The 20191-nt window shown below is 52.6% G+C and overlaps 1 protein-coding gene across 1 annotated transcript in view; it reads left to right on the forward strand.

Annotated features, from left to right (window-relative positions):
- SEC14L5 (SEC14 like lipid binding 5) overlaps positions 1-15034 on the forward strand; it is a 54815-nt gene extending 39781 nt beyond the window's left edge. The window contains exons 10-15 of the mRNA XM_012448244.3: positions 1145-1316; positions 2324-2458; positions 4072-4206; positions 5031-5258; positions 7998-8176; positions 12173-15034. Coding sequence (XP_012303667.1) covers positions 1145-1316; positions 2324-2458; positions 4072-4206; positions 5031-5258; positions 7998-8176; positions 12173-12284 — 961 coding nt within the window. The 3' untranslated portion in view covers positions 12285-15034. The remainder of the gene's footprint in view (positions 1-1144; positions 1317-2323; positions 2459-4071; positions 4207-5030; positions 5259-7997; positions 8177-12172) is intronic.
- Positions 15035-20191: the final 5157 nt, after the last annotated feature.

Consider the following 20191-nt stretch of genomic DNA (forward strand, 5'->3'; position numbering starts at 1 on the left):
CCTCCCACCTCAGCCTCCCAAGTTGCTGGAACGACAGGTGTGCCTCACCACACCCAGCTAATTTTTGTATTTTTACTAGAGATGGGCTTTCACCATGTTGGCCAGGCTGGTCTCTGGAGATTTTCTCAGGAGATACATGTTGGGGTGGGAGTGGGAATCAATCAGTAAGGGTCCTGGCTGGAAGCATAATTCACCCCAGATGGCTCAAATGAGGAGGTGTCATGAAGGGACGCTTCGCAGAGGTGTGTGCAGGTTTAAGGAAACTAATCTGAGAGGGAGAGGCTGCCAGGCACCAGCCACAGCAGTCAAACACTTATTTTCCTGATGAATGAGTACTAATGAGACGGAGGCACAGAGTGGTTAAGGACTTGACCAAGGTCACACAGCAAGTGGCAGAACTGCGATTTGAACCGTGGCCGTCTGACTGTGGACTGTGTGCTCTTGGCATCTCTGCTCTGTTTAGTAGTTAGCATCTTTTCAACAGTGAACTCATTTATGCCTGAGGTTGCAAGTTTTTGAATTTTTGCAGTCAGACCTTGGTGATGAGATTGAGCAGGAGGATAGAAATAACTTCTACGCGCTGAGCACTCCAGTCATGGAACACTAAGCCTAAATGGCCACTCGTGATAATCAGCATTTTTTTTTTTTTTTGAGACAGGGTTTCACCATGTTGGCCAGGCTGGTTTTGAACTCCTGACCTCAGGTGATCCACCTGCCTCAGCCTCTCAAAGTGCTGGGATTACAGGCGTGAGCCACCGCACCCAGCCATGATAACCAGATTTAATTGAGGGCATGCAGCATGCCCGTCCTTGCAGAGAGCTTTGTATATACCATGTCACTTGATCCTAACAGCGGTTGCTTCAGATGGGGATTATTACTCCCTTTGCCACTGTCCTAGAGAAAGGGTGGGTCTGTGCCCCTGACCCGAGGCTCTCAGGGATGGAGGTGATACTTGAATTCGGGTGCTCGGCCCCGAAGTCCACACTCTGATCCTCTTTGTTGCATGGGCTCCCCACTGTGGCAGGACCCCACTCTGCTCCCGGCCCTGCCTCTCGGAGCCTCTCTGTTGATCCCCTGTGGGGAGGGTGTTGGTAGCCCCAGGAGGCGGCAGAGCCAGGTGGAGTTGGGGCCGTTTCTCCCGCAGCTCCTGGACCTGCCTGCTGGACTTGGAGGGACTCAACATGCGGCACCTGTGGCGGCCAGGTGTGAAGGCCCTGCTGCGGATGATCGAGGTGGTCGAAGACAATTACCCAGAGACCCTGGGCCGGCTGCTTATCGTGCGAGCCCCCCGAGTCTTCCCCGTGCTCTGGACGCTGGTAAGAGTTGGAGCCTGAACCGGGCTCCTCCTGGGGGCCCAGCACAGCACAGAGGGCAGTGGGGCTGGGGACGGGTGGGGGGAGGCGCTGCACAAGGGGATTGCAGGTTCCTCATCCATCTCTTGCTTATGATGTTCCCTGTTGAACTGGCCTGTCTCCTGCCATGCCAAGGACGCCTTCCTTCCTTCTCTCCCTCCTCCTTCCTTCCTTATCAACATGCGGCTTAGAGCTCAGCGTTAAAATGGATTCCATTTGGAATAAACAAACTGTGGCATACTGTTCCATCCACATAATGGAATAGCATTCACCCATAAAAAGGAAGCAAGCACTGATCCATTCTCCAACACGAAGAGGGCTTGAAAACATGACGCTCAGTGAAAGAGACGAGACACAGAAGTCCATGTACTGTGTGATCTCCTTTATATGAAATGTGCAGAATAGGGCCAGGCGCAGTGGTTCACGCTTATAATCCCAGCACTTTGGGAGGTCGAGGCGGGCAGATCACCTGAGGTCAGGAGTTCAAGACCAGCCTGGCCAACACGGTGAAAATACAAAAGTATAAAATTAAAATAAAATACAAAATCAGCCAGGCGTGGTGGTGGGTGCTATAATCCCAGCTACTTGGGACACCGAGGCAGGAGAATTGCTTGAACCCGGGAGATGGAGTTTGCAGTGAGCCAATATTGCACCATTGCACTCCAGCCTGGGCGACAGAGCGAGACTCTGTCTCAAAAACAAAAATGAAAAGAAATGTTCAGAAAAGGCAAATCCATAGAGACAGAGTGCAGATGGGTGGTTGCCACAGGCTGGGAGAGGGGAGATTCGAAGTGACTGTGGGGTGGGAATGGGGTTCCCTTTTGGGGAGATGAACGTGTCTAGATAGAGGTGCTGGTGAGTGCACCGAAAGCCACTGAATTGTGCACTTTACAAAGATTAAGTCTATGTTATATGAATTATATCTCAATTAAAAAATACATTCCCATCTTGCCTTTATGTCCACGTTTCAGATCAGTCCCTTCATCAACGAGAACACCAGGCACAAGTTTCTCATCTACAGTGGCAGCAACTACCAGGGACCCGGGGGCCTTGTGGACTATCTGGATAGAGAAGTGATCCCTGACTTCCTTGGGGGAGAGAGTGTGGTGAGGCGTCCACGTCCGCAGCCAGACCTGGGCTGGAGGAGGGGGCCCGCCTGGCGGGGAGGCTGGGATTCCTGGAGTGGGGCTGTGAGGTGGAGGAGAGCTGGGTGCTGCACGTGTGCTCTGCTTGGGGAGGGCCTTGCTGGCTCCCAGCAGCCACGGGGCTTGCTTTAGAAGCTGCTTCAAAGAGAGGTGATGCCTTTCTGAGGGTGGGCTTACCTTGGGTCCTTCAAACATAGTGAGTGAGACAGAAGTTTCTGGAAGCCTAAAGACAAGGGCAGTCAAAGGCTTACCCATTCTGTATTCCCATCAAAGATATTGCTAAACAGCAGTGAGTTTCTTTTTGCTTTTTAGATGGTGTTTCACTCTTTTTGCCTAGGCTGGAGTGCAGTGACGCGATCTCAGCTTACTGCAACCTCTGCCTCCTGGTTTCAAGCAATTTTCCTGTCTCAGCCTCCCGAGTAGCTGGGATTACAGGCGTGAGCTGCCACGCCCAGCTAATTTTGTATTTTTAGTAGAGATGGGGTTTCTCCATGTTGGTCAGGCTGGTCTCGAACGCCCGACCTCAGATGATCTGCCCATCTTGGCCTCCCAAAGTGCTGGGATTCCAGGCGTGAGCCCCTGCGCGCGGCCACAGCAGTGAGTTTACCTGCTTACTCACTGCAGGGGATGTGACTCGAATGTCTCTGCAGTTCTGAACCCTGGAGCTAGAATTGGTCTCCAACCCACAGCCACACAGCCTGAGATGATCAGGCCACCACTTCAAGGGAGGCAGTGTCCAGAATCCTGCCTCCCCTGGGGGTGAAATGACAGGCTGGGGTGATTCTAGGTCACAACCCTGTCATCTCATAGGGCCACCAGTGGCCTGGGCGCTTTTCGCATCTAACAGAAGGAAATACCAAACAGTGAGCTTGCATCATTTCTGGATTTAAAAAAGTCTTTTCCTAGGAATTTTTCCAGGCTTGTCTGCTCTCTCCGTTTGTGACACGCGGCACACACGACTTATTTTTAGCAAACAGGCCTGCGGATCTGAGAATGACTTACGGAAGGGACACGGAAGGGTGGCCTTGCTTGTTGATTTCAGTGTTTCTGCAAGTGAAACATGGTGGGAGGAATCATTGCTTGGTGGTGTCAGGGGGGTCTGTCAAGGCCTGGCTGTCCAGGGTGCCTTTGGTTTGGGGAAATCTGTCAATTAGCATAGTGCAGCGACGGTTCCACCCCGATTTCTAGGGGTGGGGAGAGGCAGCTGCTCTGGGGTGCGGTGTGGAGAGGCCCCCAGCCTGGCCGTCGGTCCAGCACCGGGGTAAAGGGACATGAACGTGGGGCTCTGATGAATGGGAGTGTGTGCCCAGGCTCACTTGCTTTCTGCTGTGTGATCCTGGGTGAGTTGCCTGACTTCTCTGAGCCTCCATTCCTTCTTCTGTGAAATGGGAAGAATAATAGTCTCTATTGCATTGGTGGACCTGGGGATTTAATTGGGTCAGGGAAGCCCACAGCCCAGTCAGTAAGGGGTTGCTGTTGTGAACGGCTTTGGGGTCACACGGCACCCTCCTGTGGGTCAGGCCAGCCAGGCCTCCACTGGCCCTGACCCACCACCCTTTATCTCTCACCTGCAGTGTAACGTCCCCGAAGGAGGGCTGGTCCCCAAGTCCCTCTACATGACGGAAGAGGAGCAGGAACATGCAGACCAGCTGCGGCAGTGGAGCGAGACCTACCATTCAGCCAGTGTGCTCCGAGGTGCCCCTCACGAGGTGCCAGGGGGACCTGGTCGGGGGAGGGTCTGTTGGGCTGTGGTGTCTGTCATCTTAGGTCAGGTGACCCCAAAATACAGCCTGAGATGAAGATTAAGGATTTTTTTTTTTTTTTTTTTTCTGAGTCTCACTGTGTTACCCAGGCTAGAGTACAGTGGCACGATCTTGGCTCACTGCAACTTCCACCTCCCAGGTTCAAGCAATTCTCCTGCTTCTGCTTCCTGAGTAGCTGGGATTACAGGTGCCGGCCACCACACCTGGCTAATTTTTTTTTTTTTTTGTATTTTTACTAGAGGTGGGGTTTCACCACTATTCAAAACTCTGCTTCTTTTTTTCTAGTGACGTAGTTTTGCTCTGTCGCCCAGGCTGGAGTGCAGTGGCACTATCTTGGCTCACTGCAATCTCTGCCTCCCGGGTTCAAGCGATTCTCGTGTTTCAGCCTCCTGAGTAGCTAGGATTACAGATGTGTGCCACCATGCCTGGCTAATTTTTGTATTTTAAGCAGAGACAGGGTTTTGCCATGTTGGTCAGGCTGGTCTCGAACTCCTGACCTTAAATGGTCCACCTGCCTCAGCCTCCCAAAGTGCTGGGATTACAGGTGTGAGCCACCAAGCCCATCCGAGACGAGGATTCTTATGCCAGAGAGCTGTTGCAGGCCAGGTCTCAGGAGAAAACTAAGAAAAGGAGGGCATTCCTGTAGGGAACAAGCATGTGGCCTGGGAAAGGAGACTTCAGGGGTCACCGGCAGCCCCCCGCCACCGTCTTCCCAACCCCAGCTCTTCCGTCTCGGCTGTGACTCTCAGACCTTGCCTGTCTCCATGCAGGTGGCCGTGCAGATTCTGGAAGGGGAGTCGGTCATCACCTGGGACTTTGACATCCTGCGAGGGGACGTGGTGTTCAGCCTGTATCACACCAAGCAGGTGCCCAGGCCGGGCGCCCGGGACCCGGGGACCAGGGCCAGCGGGCAGCTGATTGACAAAGGCTGGGTCCTGGGCAGGGATTACAGCCGTGTGGAGGCTCCCCTCGTCTGCCGGGAAGGGGAGAGCATCCAGGTTTGCATTCTCTGGATCCCTCATTCACTCACCAGGCGGCACTGAGTGTCTGCCGCGTGCCAGGCTCCTGGGCATGCAGCAGAGGACAAATGGGCTGCGGGTCCCCAGCCTTGGCGACCCTGCAGGACAGGGTGGAGGAAAGACACACAGTGTCTCATGTAATGAAGTGCTCACCCGCCCAATGGCAGGCAGCTGACGCAGCATCGAGAAAGCGCGAGGCACTCTGCTGAGAGGCGGCGGGTGTCCTGGGGAGGAGCACAGGGTCTGGAGCCTTAGTTTCCCCATCTGAGAAATGGGAATCCTAACAGGATCTGAGTGTATTTGTTTCCTGGGGCTGCAGTAATGAGTTATCACAAACTGGGTGGCCTAAAATAGCAGAAATGTATTGTTTCACAGTTCAGGAGGTCACAAGTCCAAGGTGTGGGCAGGCCCACGCTCTGTCTGACGGCTCTAGGGAGGGGTTCACTCTGTGCCTCTGTCCTAGCCTTGGGTGGTTCCTGGCAATCCTGGGTCTTACTGGTGGGTGGATGCATCATCCCAGTCTCTGCCTCTGTCCTTGTAGGGCTTTCTCCTCTGTCTGTCTCGCTTCTAAGTCGCAAATCTCCCTCTCTCCTGTAATGACATCAGCCACTGCATTTAGGACCGACTCTAAATCCTGATTTTTTTTTTTTTTAAGAGACAAGGTCTCACTCTATCCATGATCAGGACACAGTTGCAGGGCTGGGAGTGCAGTGGTGCGATCACAGCTCACTACAGCCTCCACCTCCCGGCCTCAAGCTATCCTCCCATCTCAGCCTCTTGAGTAGCTGGAACTACAGGTGCCCGCCACCATGCCCAGCTAAGTTTTGTATTTTTTGTAGAGACAGGGTCTTGCCATGTTGCCCAGGCTAGTCTTGAACGCCTGAGCTCAAGCGATCTTCCGGCTTCAGCCTCCCATAGTGCTGGGATTAGAGGCGTGAGCCACTTTGACTGGCCTCACCCTAAATCCTTAACCACAAAGACCCTATTTTCAAATAAGGTCATGTTCTGAGGTTCTGGTTGGACATGAATTTTGGGGGTACACTGTTCAACCCACTGCATTAACTCACGCATGGGGGCAGGGTGAGTGTGTTGGAATTTGAAGTCCAGGTCACCTGCACGCGTTGAAGTGGCTTCAATATGGAAGAAGACCTTGAGTTGTGGCTAGGTCTGGGAGAGGGTTAGAGGGGCTGACGTTCCAGGTGGAAGGAACAGAAAGAACAAAATGGAAGCCTCAGGGAGAGGATGGGTGGACATGAGGGCAGTGTGAGTACTGAGTCAGAAGTTAGTTTGGATGGAAGGGGAGGTGCTAAGGTCCTGAGGTCAGTAATCAGATTTCTGATGCACACTGCGGTTTCAGAACTCATGCAAAAGAAACTGTAGGTCTTGGGCCGGGCGTGGTGGCTCACGCCTGGAATCCCAGCACTTTGGGAGGCCAAGGCGGGTGGATCACCTGAGGTCAGGAGTTCGAGACCAGCCTGGCCAACATGGTGAGACCCCCATTTCTACTGAAAAAACTATATATATATCTCCAGGTGTGGTGGCATGCACCTGTAATCCCAGCTATTGGGAGACTGAGGCAGGAGAATTGCTTGAACCTGGGAAGTGGTGGTTGCAGTGAGCTGAGATTGCGCCACTGCACTCCAGCCTGGGCAAAAAGAGTGAAACTGCATCTCAAAAAAACCAAACAAACAAAGGAACTGTAGTCTTGGAATGGAACTTGGATGTGTAGCCAGAATATGGGCTGCCCCCATTGGCCCCCACATTCTCCAGGAGGCCACCGTTCCAAGTGGATCATCACTCTCTGACCCCCCCAAATTACACATGCACACACGAAGCACCAGCTCCAGGAGCACTGGCAGACGCTGGCGATCTCACCGAAGTCTCCCAGGGGAGAGGGTGGAGGGCCGTCCTGCACACGCCCCTCACAGCCACCCCTGGATCCCCATGAACATCTCAACCCAGGCCAACCCAAAGTTGCTCTTCTTTTTTTTGAGATGGAGTTTTGCTCTTGTTGCCCAGGCTGGAGTGCAATGGCGCAAACTTGGCTCACCACAACCTCTGCCACCCGGTTTAAGAGATTCTCCTGCTTTAGCCTCCTGAGTAGCTGGGCTAACAGGCATGCGCCACCACATCTGGCTAATTTTTTGTATTTTTAGCAGAGACGGGGTTTCTCCATGTTGGTCAGGCTGGTCTCGAACTCCCAACCTCAGGTGATCTGCCTGCCTCGGCCTCCCAAAGTGCTGGGATTACGGGCGAGAGCCATTGCATCTGGCCACGCAAACTTGCTCTTGTAAAAAATGAACACTTCCCTTTCCCACTCTCCCTGACCCCTCTGCAAATTCTCTCTAAGCACCTGTGAGCTACTGGCCCAAATCCCTCTCCTAATCCCCTTGGTTTGCAAATCCTGCTCAGCAGGGTGAAAGCCCCGCCAAGTCCAGGTGTTTAAAAGCCTCTGTTATCCTGCAATTGCACCCCCACCCCCAGGCTTCAGCTCCTCCCCAGATTAAGAGGGAGGCTCTGGTCCCAGGATACAGGGGTAATAGCAATGATGGCTTCCAGAGGTACTGACGGGAGGATTTGCTGGTGGACTAGCGAAAGGGACAGAGCGAGAAGAGCCCCATTTTCCAAGCCTAGTGATGAGAAGCCCGAGAAGGCTCAGCCCCCTCAACCTGTCCTCAGGAAGACCCGGGGCCTCAGGGCGGGGCTGCTGTGTTTCAGGGCTCCCATGTGACCCGGTGGCCCGGAGTCTACCTGCTGCAGTGGCAAATGCACAGCCCCCCTGGCAGCGTGGCCTGCAGCCTCCCAGGAGTGGACGATGTCCTGACCGCTCTGCACAGCCCAGGCCCCAAGTGCAAACTTCTCTACTACTGTGAGGTGCTCGCTTCTGAGGACTTCAGGTAGGAGGGCTGGGGAGAGGCGGCCTGGGCAGGATGGGCGCTGGGGCTGTTTACAGTGCAGATGCCTGGGCGCTTGTCTCCCAGCTGGGTCAGCTTCTCCCGGGGAGGGGGCCCAGCATGAGCATGGATGGAGTTCTTAGGTAACCCAGCCCCCAACTAGGGTATGAGGATGGCCCAGTCTGTGTCTCAAACTCCACTTCTGAAGCAGGACCTTTCCTTCAAATGAAACCCTGGAGTAGTTGGAGGGGAGGAGAAGGGGAGTCTGAAACCCTCTCATGTGGGCCTCCCCTCACTCCTAGAATTCCATGGGAATAGTCTAGAATATTCTAAAAGAGTGCCTTTTAGACAACCCTCCCGAAGTTGCTTGCTTTCAGAGAGACAGGGAAGTCCAATGGTTAAGACTTCCAGCACTTCCTGGTTGCTGGGTGACCTCAGGCAAATCACTTTTCTTCTCTGAGCCTCAGGTGCGTCATTCCTTAAATGGGAACCACTGGAGCCCAGCCCTGTGGGTGTATCACGAGGATTAGATGGTTGGGAGAAGCTGCCTGTCCCCTGGGGCATGCAGTATGCATGCCGCAGCAGAAACCAAGGAGAAGGTCTGGAGGTGGAGAAGGCAGTTTCTTCAAGGTTTTGCATTTTATAAAAGAGAACATGAATTCACACCCTGCTTTGTGATGGATCTGCATTGGTTTTCATCTAAAAATAATACTTTAAATTCTTTTTATTTAATTAATTTATTTATTTTGAGACAGAGTCTCACTCCGTTGCTCACGATGGAGTGCAATGGCGCGATCTTGGCTCAAGGCAACCTTCGCCTCCCAGGTTCAAGTGATTCTCCTGCCTTAGCCTCCTGACTAGCTAGGATTACAGGCATACACCACCACGCCCAGCTAACTTTGTATTTTTAGTAGAGATGGGGTTTTACCATATTGGTCAGGCTGGTCTCAAACTCCTGACCTGGTGATCCACCCGCCTGTGACTCCCAAAGTGCTGAGATTACAGGTGTGAGCCACTGTGCCAGCCTATATTTTAAATGCTTTACTGTAGGGGTAAAACTGAGGCTCCAGGAGTGTGCTGAGTCTAGACCCCAAATTCCAGGTGGAGCTCCAAGGATCCCAGGAACATGGGCAGCCCAGAGTGAGGAACACTGGGCCGGTGTCTTATCCAAGGAGGGACCCCATAGTTTGTCGGGTGGCTGTCGATTTCACTCTTTCTGAAGCCACATGTTTTGGCCATCGGTACTCAGTGTGAGGTCACAGGTTGAGGCCCAGAGGGACACAGAGGAATAGACACAGGCGTTGGAGGGCTGCCTCTGGGAAGGCTGATTCTGAGGCTGGGCATATGGAGGCCAGAGGGCTGGGCTGGACAGGACGCTGCACACCAACCTGTCTAGGGTAGTCAGCATGAGAGAAACTTACTGCCCTGTCCTCCTGTAGCCTCATGAGAAAATCAGTTCAAAAGCTATTTCCTGGTCACCCTCAGGGGGCAGGAAGTGGCTTGGATCCTGGAGGGACCACACAGATGGGGTGTGCCGTCATGCAGCAGAGACAAATGCTCACACCCAAGTGTAACTATGGGTAGCGATGGATGCCATGACCAAGGTCACTGTGTTAGTCTGTTTTTGCACTGCTATAAAGAACTACCCGAGGCCAGGCGTGGTCACACCTGTAATCCTAGCACTTTGGGAGGCTGAGGCGGGAGGATCACCTGAGGTCAGGAGTTCGAGGCCAGCCTGGCCAACACGGTGAAACCCCGTCTCTACTAAAAATACAAGACTTAGCTGGGTGGGGTTGCGCATGCCTATAATCCCAGCTACTCGGGAGGCTGAGGCAGGAGAATGGCTTGAACCTGGGAGGAGGAGATTGTAACGAGCTGAGATTGTGCCACTGCACTCCAGCCTGGGTGACAAAGTGAGACAAAAGAAAGAAAGAATTAAAGAAAGAAAGAAAGAGAGAGAGAGAAAGGAAAGGAAGGAAGGAAGGGACAGAGAAAGAGAAAAAGGGAAGAAAGAGAAAGGAAAGAAGGAAAGAAAGAAAAAGAAAGAGAGAAAGAAAAAGAAAAGAACGAATGAACTACCTGAAACAGGGAAATTTATAAAGAAAGGACGTTTAATTGACTCACAGTTCTGCACGACTGGGGAAACCTCAGGAAACTTGCAATCATGGCAGAGGCACAGGGGCAGGAGAGAGAGAGCAAAGGAAGGCACACACTTTTAAACCATCAGATTTCCTGAGAACTCCCTCACTATCCTGAGAACAGCAGGATCCTGGAAACTGCCCCCATGATCCAATCACCTCCCACCAGGTCCCTCCCTCAACACCTGGGGATTACAATTCCAGATGAGATTTGGGTGGGGACCCAGAGCCGAACCCTATCAGCCACCCAGTCAGGGGGTGCTCAGGGACGTCACCTAGAGCCCTGTTAGAGCACAGGATGGGGGCCTGGCCTAGGGGTGAGGAGAGGAATATGGAATGTGACACTGGCGTGAGACCTAAGTGGTCTGCACCCAAGTCACCAGGGGTTCTTTTATTTGTTTCTCTTTGGAGATGGAGTCTCACTCACTTACCCCGGCTGGAGTGTGGTGGTGCAATCCTAGCTTACTGTAGCCTTGAACTGCTGGGCTCCAGTGATCCCCCAACCTCAGCCTCCCAAGTAGCTCAGACTATTGGCTCATGGTACCATGCCTAGCTTTTGTTTTGTTTTGTTTTTTGTTTTTGAGACCCAGTTTCAATCTGTCACCCAGGATGGAGTGCAGTGACTCGATCTCTGCTGACTGCAACCTCTCCCTCCTGGGTTCAAGCAATTCTCATGCCTCAGCCTCCTGAGTAGCTGGGATTACAGGTGCACACCACCATGCCCAGCTAATTTTTGTTTTTAGTAGAGGCAGGTTTTGCCATGTTAGTCAGGGTGGTCTCTAACTCCTGGCCTCAAGCAATCTGCCTGCTTCAGCCTCCCAAAGTGCTGGGATTACAGGCATGAGCTACCACGCCCAGCCAATTTTTAAATATTTTGTAGAGATAGGGTCTCACCACGTTGCCCAGGCTGGTCTCTAACTCCTGGCCTCAAGTGATCCTCCTGCCTCAGCCTCTGAGCGTGCTGAGATGACAGGCATGAGCCATGGCACCTGGCGAGTTTCCACATCTCTAACAAGCTCCAGCACTGCTGGTGCTGCCAGTTCCCGGACCATGCTTTGAGTAGTGACAGCCTAAAGCGGCCCTGTCTCATCCGGTCGCTGCTGGCCACCTGCAGCAATTTAACTTAGTAAGCAGAATGAAATAAAAGGAACAGTTTAGTAACTCCATTGCACGGGCCGCATTTCCAGTGATCAGCAGCCCACATGGCCGGTGGTTGGTGTCTGGGACTGTGCTGATGTAGAGCCGTTTATCTCAGAAAGTTCTCAGAGGCTGGGCATGGTGCCTCACACCTGGAATCCAAGTGCTTTGGGAGGCCAAGGCGCGAGGATTGCTTGAGCCCAGGAGTTCGAGACCAGCCTGGGCAGCACAGTGAGACCCCCTCCGTCTCTATACAAGAAAATAAAGTTCTTGTGGATGGTGCTGCCCTGCAGTTTGGAGTAGGATTTAACCAGACAGCTCGAGGAGAAGAGAAGGGGCTTCTGCTTCAGACTCAGCACACATGAAGTCCACTGTAAGAGCTGGAAGGAGGCCTGTGGAGTTGGAATGAAAAGAGCAAGGAGGGAGTGAGACTGGACACAGGGCCGGGGACTCCCCGGGCTGTGGCGGCCTCGGGCCATGCTAGGGCCTTAGGTCAGGAGGGCCCCTAACGGGTCTGTGGCAGGCTGGGCTCCATCTGGGGAGATGGGGTTGTGGGGAATTGGGTAGCGCTTTTCTCTTTATGGTGTCACTTGCTTGTCCCTCTGTACTTGGCTCAGGGCCCTGGGGCCTCACTGCAGCATCAACAGCTTTTCCACTGCTGTGTGTCAGCCTAAGGGCTTTGCCACTGTGAGAGGCTAACGTGTGCCACGCCCTTCCTCCCCAGGGGCTCCATGTCCAGCCTGGAATCCTGCACCAGTGGCTTCTCCCAGCTCAGCACCGCCACTTCGTCCTCCTCCTCTGGCCAGTCTCATAGCAGCTCCCTGGTCTCCAGATAGCCGGGCCGAGTATTTCAGGGCCACCTGCTGGCCTCCAGTGTCCAGAAATGTCCTGAATGAGAAGCCAGCTCACTGCAGGGCCTGGGACCATGTGGGCTGAAGCCCCAGGCCTAGATGCTACCCAAGCTGGGATGTCTGGAGTGGATGGCAAGGATCCAGCCCAGGCCTGTGTGTGGTGTCAGAGCTCTTGAGGTTGCAAGGATGGAACCATCTCCTTCCGGCTTTGCAGAAGGAAGACCAAGGCCAAGACCAAGGCGTCTTCCACGCCACACCTTCGTGTCTCCCTGGATCCAGGCTTGGCGATGTCAGCCAGGCCCAGCTCCCTGCTCTCCACCTCTTGCTCTGCTTTCACCGTGCAGGGGACCATCACTGTTAGGTGCCCTTCTCCTCCCAGCAGCTCGCCTGCATAAGGGAAACTCTTCTTCCCAAAGGCTCCTACCCACATCCTAGAGTTGAGTCTTAGCCTGGAAGGGGGGTGGTTCCCAGGTCAATTTCTGAACCTATCACAGTTGCCAGGGACACTGGAGAATGCTGATTGGTCAGCAGGGTCATGTACCCCATCTGGACCAATCACTGTGACCCAGGCATTGCAGTGAGGTACAGTGATTGGCTAGTCTGGATCACGTGCACATCTCTGGAACCAACCACCTGCTCTGAGAAGGGCTAATGGGTGCCTCAAGGAGGATTGGGATCCCCCCTAAGAAGAAGTGGGAAAGGATGCTAGGGAGGCAGAAATGCAGGGTGTTCACCTGGGCATGGATTGCATAACAACGTTCTGTTATGCAGTATCAAGATGTGCTTGGTGAGCAGTTAAGTGAGTTACAGGCACTGTTCTTTGGGGGAACAGCACACCCTGCACTGAAAATCCATGTCCCCAGCACTTGGCCAGTGTGGCCTAACCCTGACCATCCTTGATTGGAGAGGGTGGGAGAGCCCTGGGTTTCTGCTAAGTTTCAGGCAGCGGTGGGCAGACTGAGGCTGCTTCAGGTATGGCTGGATCTGGAAGCTTAATGTCCTCAGGCCTTTCACCTGCACCCACGCCTCTCAACTCTGCATCTTTGCATGCTGACCTCATTATTGCTTCCATCTGGTGGCAAAGGTGGCTGCCAGCAGCCCAGAGCCTGTAACTTCGGGGTTCACAATCTCTAAGAGATGCTTTTCCAGCTCCAATCTCACAGAAGGCTCTGATTGGCCCAGCTTGAGTCACATGTTCATTCCTGTGGCCCACACTGGCAAGGAGCTAGGGTCCTGTGATTGGCATTCCCTCCAGAAGCAGCAGCAGGATTGGGGAGAGTCAGTCCCCCAGTGGACAAGAGAAGCTGGACCACAGAACCAGCAGGTTCCACGGTGGTGTCGCTGCGGCCGGCTCTCCTTCCATGTGGAGGTCTCCGGGACCCACACTGAAGCATCATCAAGGTCATTCTTCTCGCCTTCAGGAGGCCTGGAATTAAACATGATCCAAGGAAGGGATTGCCAAGCTTTTGACTTTCCCCTGAGCCAAAGGCTCAAGGTGCCTTGGCTTGGGCTGCTTACATCATTAGTTCATTAATCCATTGCGACCAGGACAGAAGCAACCCACAAGCAGCATGACCGTTGGTGTTTGGGCACCTGGGTCTTGAATTTAGACCAGGACTCAAACCCCAGCCTTCCTTTCACTAGCTGTGTAACCTTGAGCAGATGACTTAACCTCTCTGTGCCTCAGTTTCCTCATCTGTAAAGTGAGGAGAGCAGTGCCTACCTCAATAGGTTGTAGTGAAATGAAATGAGAGAGTGGCCGTCGAGGCTTCAGCACAGCTCCCAGAATGCAGAAAGCGCTTAATTAATGTCAGTGGTCATTCTGATTACTTAATGCTTCTCATCCAAAGACTCCAGTTTTCTTCCTGAGGTCGCCTATCACTGTTTTTCATGATTGCACCCAGGATAGTCAAGAACTATTTCCCTCTGAGTTGGGTGTGCAGTCTTTCTATTTTAGAAACTGCTTGTATGGGCCGGACGTGGTGGCTCCCGCCTGTAATCCCAGCACTTTGGGAGGCTGAGGCCGGCAGACTGCTTCAGTGCAGGAGTTTGAGACCAGCCTGGGCCACATAGTGAGAACCTGTCTCTACAAAAAAAATTAAAAATGAGCCAGGCATCGTGGTGCACGCCTATAGTCTCAGCAGCTCGGGAGGCTGAAGCAGGAAGACTGCTCGGAGGTCGAGGCTGGAGTGACCCATGATCGCACCACTGCACTTCCTCTTCGGTGACAAAGCGAGACCCTGTCTCAAGAAAAGAAGAAACTGCTTGTGTTTTCTGAACAAATCCTCCAGTCTGAAGGAGTGTATTCTGAGTGGTATTTCCCTTGGCAGTTAGAGAATGTTTTTTCCCAGAGGTTGAATTATGGAGAGCTTAAGATTTTTTTTTCTACCCTGCATTCTCTGGAATTCCCCCTCCCCCCGTAAAACTAATTGTTCAATGAGAATAGTGTAATTCTTTTCAACAAACTCTGTTTGAGCCGGTGAAACACGATGGGTTGTTTGCCTGATCATTTGCTCCAACCAGCAGCATTAAACGCTTTCCATTTGGATGAACTCACATCGCCATCTTCCTAAAACCCTGGGGGTTTTCTCTGGGCTCAAACAAGAATTTTCCAGCTGTTGTTTAAAAGACTTTCAGAGCAAGTTTGTTCAGCCTGGGGCCCGTGGGCTGCATGCGTCCCAGGACTGCTTTGAATGCAGCCCAACACAAATCCGTAAACTTTCTTACAACATTGAGTTTTTGTGTGTGTTTCTTTGTTTTGTCAGCTCATCAGCTATCATTACTGTATTTTACGTGTGGCCCAAGACAATTCTTGTTCTTATGTGGCCCAGGAAAGCTAAAAGATTGGACACCCTTTCTTTAGAGCATTGGAAACAGGGATGATATGCCAGGCTCGGTGGCTCACGCCTGTAATCCCAGCACTTTGGGAGGTTGAGGTGGGCAGATCACGAGGTCAGGAGTTCAAGACCAGCCTGACCAATATGGTGAAACCCTGTCTCTACTAAACATACAAAAATTAGCCAGGCGTGGTGGCACGCACCTGTAGTCCCAGCTACTCAGGAGGCTGAGGCAGAAGAATCGCTTGAATCCAGAAGGCAGAGGTTGCAGTGAGCTGGATTGTGCCACTGCACTCCAGCCTGGGTGACAGAGAGAGACTCCACCCTACCCTCCCAAACAACAACAACAACAACAACAACAAACAACAAAAAAAAGAGAGACGGGGTGATAATCATTCTCAAGGGGTTGCAAATCTGCATATTTGTTTAATGTAGGTGTAACTGTGTATCATATATATTGTATGCATATGTAACGGATTGTATAACATGCCCCAAAATTCATGTTCACCTAGAACCTTAGAATGGGACCTCGTTTGGAAATAAGGTTTTTTGCAGATGTAATTAGTTAAGGATCTCAAGTTAGGTTTTTTTTTTTGAGATGGAGCTTTGCTCTTGTCTCCCAGGCTGGAGTGCAATGGCATGATCTCAGCTCACTGCAACCTCCGCCCCTGGGTTCAAGCAATTCTCCTGCATCAGCCTCCTGAGTAGCTGGGATTACAGGCATGCACCACTACACCTGACTAATTTTGTGTTTTTAGTAGAGACAGGAATTCTCCATGTTGGTCAGGCTAGTCTCGAACTCCTGACATCAGGTCATCTGCCCACCTCGGCCTCCCAAAGTGCTGGGATTATAGGCGTGAGCTACCGTGCCTACAATTTTTATATATAAAGCAGAAATATACTGTATCAGCTTCCTAGGGTCACTGTGACAAATTCACACACACTTAGTAGCTTAAAACAACAGGAATGTATTCTTTCACAGTTCTGGAGGCTGGAAGTCCGGAATCAACGTGGAGGCAGGGCCCTACTCCCTCTGAAGGCTGTAGGGGAGGGCCCTTCCTTGACTCTTCTGGTTTCTGGTGGCATCTTGTGGCCCGTGGTCGCATCACTTCAATCTCTGCCTCCACTGTCATACAGCCTTCCTCCCTCTCTGTGTCTCACCTTCTTATAGGGACACCAGTCATTGGATTTAGGACCCATCCTAAGTCCAGTATAACATTTTGAGATCCTTAACTAATTACATCTGCAATGATCTTATTTCAGGCCAGTCACGGTGGCTCACACCTGTAATCCCAGCACTTTGGGAGGCTGAGGTGAGTGGATCACGAGGTTTGGAGTTCAAGACCATCTTGACCAACATGGTGAAACCTCATTTCTATTAAAAATACAAAAATTAGCCAGGTGTGATGGCGAGTGCCTGTAGTCCCAGCTACTCAGGAGGCTGAGGCAGGAGAATCGCTTGAACCTAGGGGGGAAGAGGTTGCAGTGAGTTGAGATCTCGCCATTGCACTCCAGCCTGGGCAACAGAGCAAGATTCTGTCTTAAAAAAAAATGAAAAATCTTATTTCCAAATGAGGTCACATTTTAAGGTTCTAGATGGACATGAATTTTGGGGCATGCTATTCAACTTATTATGTATGCACACAACAGATAACCAGATACACCGTTATATCTGCATTAAACAGACATGAAGATCTCCGGGCCCTGCCCAGCACTGCTGGGAATTTACCTGCCAGGAATCCAGGTGAAAGTGAGGGCCTCGGCGTCCATCTCTCCTGGGCTGCTCTGCCCTGCCCCCTGGGGTTTTACCACAGTGCCAGACCTGGTGTCCTGGAGAGCTACATCCCAAGACAGTCACAGTCCTGACGTCAGAAGAGTGTGTTGGACCCTGTCCAGGGTGCTACCTGTCCTTCCCTTGAGGTCTCTTGGGGCACAGAGAATGGAGCTGGCTGCCACACAGATCCTCGGACTCTGAAAAGCCTTTGTTCTGGAGCTGGTGGCTGGGGTTGTCGCTTGTGAGAGCAGAGCAGGTGTGGTGTTTTGGGTGATGGCACAAGGCTCATCTGTCCACCCAGCTTCTGCCACCCAGCCCTGCCCAGCACAGCTCATCAGGGAAGAGGAGGCGGCTTGCACTTGTGTGTGCTCACTGGTGGTGACTTCTGTGGATTTCTCTGGGACTGTGGGTGGCGGGTTTCAAAGGAACAGCCTGCTGACTCGTGGGTATGGCAGGTGTCGAGAAAGAACAGCTCTGTGGGGGAAGACAGAGCTGTGGAGGGTGGGCGTAAGCTGGGATCAGGCCTGAGCTGCGGAGCCCTGCTGATGCCTGTCTTGCAGCTCCAGAGCGGGCAAAACACGTCCCGGGCTCCCTGTGGCCCAGAGGCTGCCTCTGGGATCAGTTCTTGGGGCGCACGCCCCTGGGACCTCTGTGAAGTGGGAGCTGGGAGGGCTGAGAGGAAAGGAACCAGGACCTCCAGGGACGTCCATGGCTGCAGCCGTGAACTTCTCCCTGCCCACTTCCCTGCCTCCCTTAGCGCCCCGTGCCCCCCAGCGCATTTTGGAGGAATGTAGGTCTCCAAAAATCACATTTTGTTTTGGAGATGGGGTCTCCGTCACCCAGGCTGGAGCGCGGTGGCGTGACCATGGTTCACTGCAGCCTCAACCTCTTGGTCTCAAGTGATCCTCCCACCTCAGCCTCAGAGTAGCTGGAACCACAGGCGCGCGCCACTGCTCCTAATTTTTGTATTTTTTGTAGAGGCAGGGTCAGGTTGCCCAAGCTGGTAAAAAGCACAATTGGAAGCCTCTGAGCCAGGATTTTTTTTTTTCAGAAACAGACTCCTTGGAAAATCCCGTGAAAACTCAGGACACACACACGAATTTCCTTTGTTTTGGGGCCCCAAAGAGTCCTTGAAAGCCCACCCACTCAATAGTCAAGTTTTGTGCAGAGCACTCCAGTAGCTGAGATGCGTCACCATGGCGACAGCCCAGCACCCGGAACTCTCAGGGCTCCTAGTTGGGCTGCAGAGACTTCAGCCTGCAGTCCACGGCCCCCGTGCCTGTACCTTGGGGGTCTTCAGTCACTAACATGGGTCGGGGAGAGGACGCTCACACTGCCGGGATTGGAGCATGTGTCATCGCCTGCAGCTTGATGACTTCAGCTCTTGTTTATCTGTGTCCCCACCACCACCATAGGTAGGTACTTGAGTCTCAAACATTTCTGCCTCCTGCTCCATGTCCTATCTAAGCTCTGCAGTCCAAAATCTAAATGCCTGAGCCCCCAAATGTGCCTCTCCTTTAACAGTACAAGTGTCACACGTTTTGGGTTGTGGGACACCCCCAAAACCCAATACAAACTGTCTCAAGCAAAAATGGGAATTTATGACTCCATGTAATTAAGAAGTCCAAGAATGATCTGGCTTCAGGTATAGCTGGACCCAGGCATTCAAATCATGTTCTCCCTCACCCTTGGTTTAGTCCATTTCCATACTGGCTCTCCCTCTCCACCTCTTGGTTCTGATCAGATCTTCTTCACATTGGAAAAGAGTTGGTTTCACTTCCTCCTCCTTGTGGTCCACACCTTGGAAGTTAGATAATTCCAGCAGAGAGAGTTTCTTCTTCTAGCTGCAGCAGAAGTTCCAGGATGGGCTCTAACTGACTGACCCGGGGCAGGTGCCTAACTCTGGACCAGTCTCTGACGCTCACCTGCAACACGTGGACAGAAGATGGTGCCACCCGAACTGCCTGGATGGAGAACGGGGGAGTGATACTAGCCTGGAAGCAACACGCTACAGGCTCACAGCCAGGGATCCTGGAGCCGTGGCCGCCTCCCCGGGCACTCTCATTACCATGGAAGGCTTCATGTTGCAAGACACTGCAACGTTCCCACAGCTCCCTGTGGTTGCCAAGGCACACTCAGTCTCTGTGTAGGGCAGACTGGCAGTGCCAGGGAGTCAAACCCCAGGAGCAGCCCTCAGCCATCGATGACTGGGTGTTGGCTAATACCCCAGCTTCCTTGCCCTCGAGTGGTACAACTGAGACCTGTTCTACCATCTCTCCCGGAGGTCCCCGGCAGGATTGAGCCCTGTCGGCTCCAGCAAAGACCTGCTCACTTCTGCATCCCGCGCAGGCTGCCTTCCTCGCTGTCCTCTGCCACCGCTTCCTGGGCTCACCTCTCCAATCAACTACTTGCTCTCACTTCCTCGTCTCAGTTTCTGCTTCTGGGGAAACACAGCCTAAGACAGGGCTGTTGCTAGAAGACAGACAGGAAGTTGGGCAGGCAAAGAAAATAGGTATCACGTTGATAAATTAAAAAGAAATTACAGGCCGGGTGCAAGGGCTCATGTCTGTAATCCCAGCACTTTGGGAGGCCCAGGAGGGTGGATCACTTGATGCCAAGAGTTCGAGACCAGACTGGCAGACATATCGAAACCCTGCCTCTACTAACCATACAACAATTAGCTGGGTGTGGTGGCGCATGCCTGTAATCCCAGCTACTTGGGAGGCTGAGGCACGAGAATCGCTTGAACTTGGGAGGCAGAGCTTGCAGTGAGCCAAGGTCACACCACTGCATTCCAGCCTGGGCAACAGAGTGAGACTGTCTTAAAAAGAAAAAGAAAAAAATATTCCAGGGGCCACAGGAGGACTCACACTACTCAGCATGTTTGAGTCACCTGACCTGGGACCCCTCTACCATGATGTGACAGGCCCTCTTTGGGTACTGCTGCCTCTGGGCCTGGATTCCAGTGCATGGAACTGTCTCTTTTCCAATTTAGCTGCCAGCACAGCAGAGGACAAAGATGTTCCCTCAGAGGTCACAGTTCTCAGGCCAAGGGTCATTTCAGGATGGCCATCACCGCAGCCATGGCCTCAGACTGAGAGTGATCCGTGTAGATTTCAGGATCTGCAGCCCAGCTTAGGAACTGATCTTAGGAAGATGCCTGAGTGATCAGGTGCCTGACTTTGCAGCGCCTCTTAAGAGGTAGAGCCCGTTTCCCTTCTCCCTGAATCTGGGCGGGCCTGGTGACTTGTGCAAGTACCTACCAGAGCTGCTAGATTTTT

Source organism: Aotus nancymaae, unplaced genomic scaffold, assembly GCF_030222135.1.
Source record: "Aotus nancymaae isolate 86718 unplaced genomic scaffold, 86718_ANA_hifiasm-v0.15.2.pri h1tg000049l, whole genome shotgun sequence".
NCBI lineage: Eukaryota > Metazoa > Chordata > Mammalia > Primates > Aotidae > Aotus > Aotus nancymaae.